This window comes from Oncorhynchus kisutch, linkage group LG16, assembly GCF_002021735.2.
Source record: "Oncorhynchus kisutch isolate 150728-3 linkage group LG16, Okis_V2, whole genome shotgun sequence".
Lineage (NCBI taxonomy): Eukaryota > Metazoa > Chordata > Actinopteri > Salmoniformes > Salmonidae > Oncorhynchus > Oncorhynchus kisutch.
In genome coordinates this window covers 8,770,000-8,772,493 of record NC_034189.2, presented here as the reverse complement: position 1 = coordinate 8,772,493, position 2,494 = coordinate 8,770,000, and the positions used below count along the sequence as shown (strand labels likewise).

General features: G+C 47.6%; 1 protein-coding gene across 1 annotated transcript in view; it reads right to left on the bottom strand.

Annotated features, from left to right (window-relative positions):
- The window catches only part of LOC109886387 (1-phosphatidylinositol 4,5-bisphosphate phosphodiesterase beta-3), a gene marked incomplete in the record, with an annotated part of 118,388 nt that overhangs the window by 47,584 nt on the left and 68,310 nt on the right, over positions 1-2,494 (bottom strand). Inside the window, 2 exon segments of the mRNA XM_031793069.1 lie at positions 1,016-1,069; positions 1,615-1,694. Coding sequence (XP_031648929.1) covers positions 1,016-1,069; positions 1,615-1,694 — 134 coding nt within the window.

The following is a 2,494-nucleotide window of genomic DNA, read 5'->3' as shown; positions in this document are numbered from 1 at the left end:
AGAAGAGAGAGATGCAGAGAGAGAGAGAGAGAAAGAGACGCAGGGAGCGAGAGAGAGAAAGAGATGCAGGGAGAGAGAGAGAAAGAGACGCAGGGAGAGAGAGACGCAGAGAGAGAGAGAGAGACGCAGGGAGAGAGAGAGAGACGCAAGGAGAGAGAGAGAGACGCAGGGAGAGAGAGAGAAAGAGAGAGAAAGAGAGAGAGAGAGAAAGAGACGCAGAGAGAGAGAGAGAGAAAGAGACGCAGGGAGAGAGAGAGTGAAAGAGACGCAGGGAGAGAGAAAGAAAGAGAGACGCAGGGAGAGAGAGAGAAAGAGACGCAGGGAGAGAGAGAGAAAGAGACGCAGGGAGAGAGAGAGAAAGAGACGCAGGGAGAGAGAGAGAGAGAGACGCAGGGAGAGAGAGAGAGAGAGAGAGAGAGAATGAGGAGAGAGACGCAGGGAGATGAGGAGAGAGAGAGAGAGAGAGACACAGGGAATGTGAGAGACAGAGAGAGACGCAGGGAGAGTGAGAGAGAGACGCAGTGAGAGAGAGAGACGCAGTGAGAGAGAGAATGAGACGCAGGGAGAGAGAGAGAGAGACGCAGGGAGAGAGAGAGAGAACAGGGGAGAGAAGAGAGAGAGAGAGAGAGAGAGAGACACAGGGAGAGAGAGAGAGACGCCAGAGAGAGAGACGCAGAGAGAGAGAGAGAGATGCAGAGAGAGAGAGAGAGAGAAAGAGACGCAGGGAGCGAGAGAGCGAAAGAGATGCAGGGAGAGAGAGAGAAAGAGACGCAGGGAGAGAGAGAGACGCAGGGAGAGAGAGAGAGAGGAGAGAGAGGACGCAGGGAATGTGAGAGACAGAGAGAGATGCAGGGAGAGAGAGAGAGTGAGAGAGAGACGCAGGGAGAGTGAGAGAGAGAGACGCAGGGAGAGTGAGAGAGAGATGCAGGGAGAGTGAGAGAGAGATGCAGGGAGAGTGAGAGAGCAACAGAGGGAGGAAGTGAAACTGGGAAAGAAAGTAGAGTTCCTGTCTCACTTCTTCACTGGAATCTTTCCATCTTGATTCACCTGCAACTTTAACTTGGTGTATCTGTGTGAGAGAGACAGAGAAGAGAGAGAGAGAGAGAGAGAGAGAGACAGAGCGAGAGACTTAAAAGACTTGAAGACTTACAGAAAACGTTTGACCTCTGTCATTGCCAACAAAGGGTATATAACAACGTATTGAGATAAACTTTTGTTATTGACCAAATACTTATTTTCCACCATAATTTGCAAATAAATTCATTAAATGTGTGTGTGTGTGTGTGTGTGTGTGTGTGTGTATGTATGTGTGTGTGTATGTATGTATATATATATGGTGTGTGTGTGTGTGTGTGTGTGTGTGGTGTGTGTGTGTGTGTGTGTGTGTGTGTGTATGTATGTATGTATATATATATATATATGGTGTGTGTGTGTATATATGTATATGGTGTGTGTATATATATATATATATGGTGTGTGTGTGTATATATGTATGGTGTGTGTGTGTATATATATATATATGGTGTGTGTGTGTATATATGTATGGTGTGTGTGGACATTATATTTCCACAGTGAAGTTTTCATAACAATCGGAAATCGATACACACGACTTACGCTTTGAGGAGGAAGGTGTTGCGAGATGCATTCTGGGACAGAATGTTTGTGGCTAGTTTAAAGAGCTCCTCTGTCCACACCTGAACACACACACACAGTTAACAATGATTCATAAAAACAGCGATACACACACGATCAGCTATTACCATCATTACCTCCACACGCACGCACGCACACACACACACACACACACACACACACACACACACACACGCACACACACGCACACACACACACACATCATAACAAAAAGGTAGTGTTCCAAATGTAACCTTATTCCCTACATAGTGCACTACTTTAGACCAGGACTGGCACCCTATTCCCTATATAGTGCACTACTTTAGACCAGGACTGGCACCCTATTCCTGGAAGGACATTGACCTCATCCCGTCAGTTGAGGATGCCTGGTCATTCTTTAAAGGTAACTTCCTCACCATTTTAGATAAGCATGCTCCGTTCAAAAAATGCAGAACTAAGAACAGATACAGCCCTTGGTTCACCCCAGACCTGACTGCCCTCGACCAGCACAAAAACATCCTGTGGCGGACTGCAATAGCATCGAATAGTCCCCGTGATATGCAACTGTTCAGGGAAGTCCGGAACCAATACACGCAGTCAGTCAGGAAAGCTAAGGCCAGCTTCTTCAGGCAGAAGTTTGCATCCTGTATCTCCAACTCCAAAAAGTTCTGGGACACTGTGAAGTCCATGGAGAACAAGAGCACCTCCTCCCACTGCACTGAGGCTAGGTAACACGGTCACCACTGATAAATCCATGATTATCGAAAACTTCAATAAGCATTTCTCAACGGCTGGCCATGCCTTCCGCCTGGCTACTTCAACCTCGGCCAACAGCTCCGCCCCCCCCGCAGCTCCTCGCCCA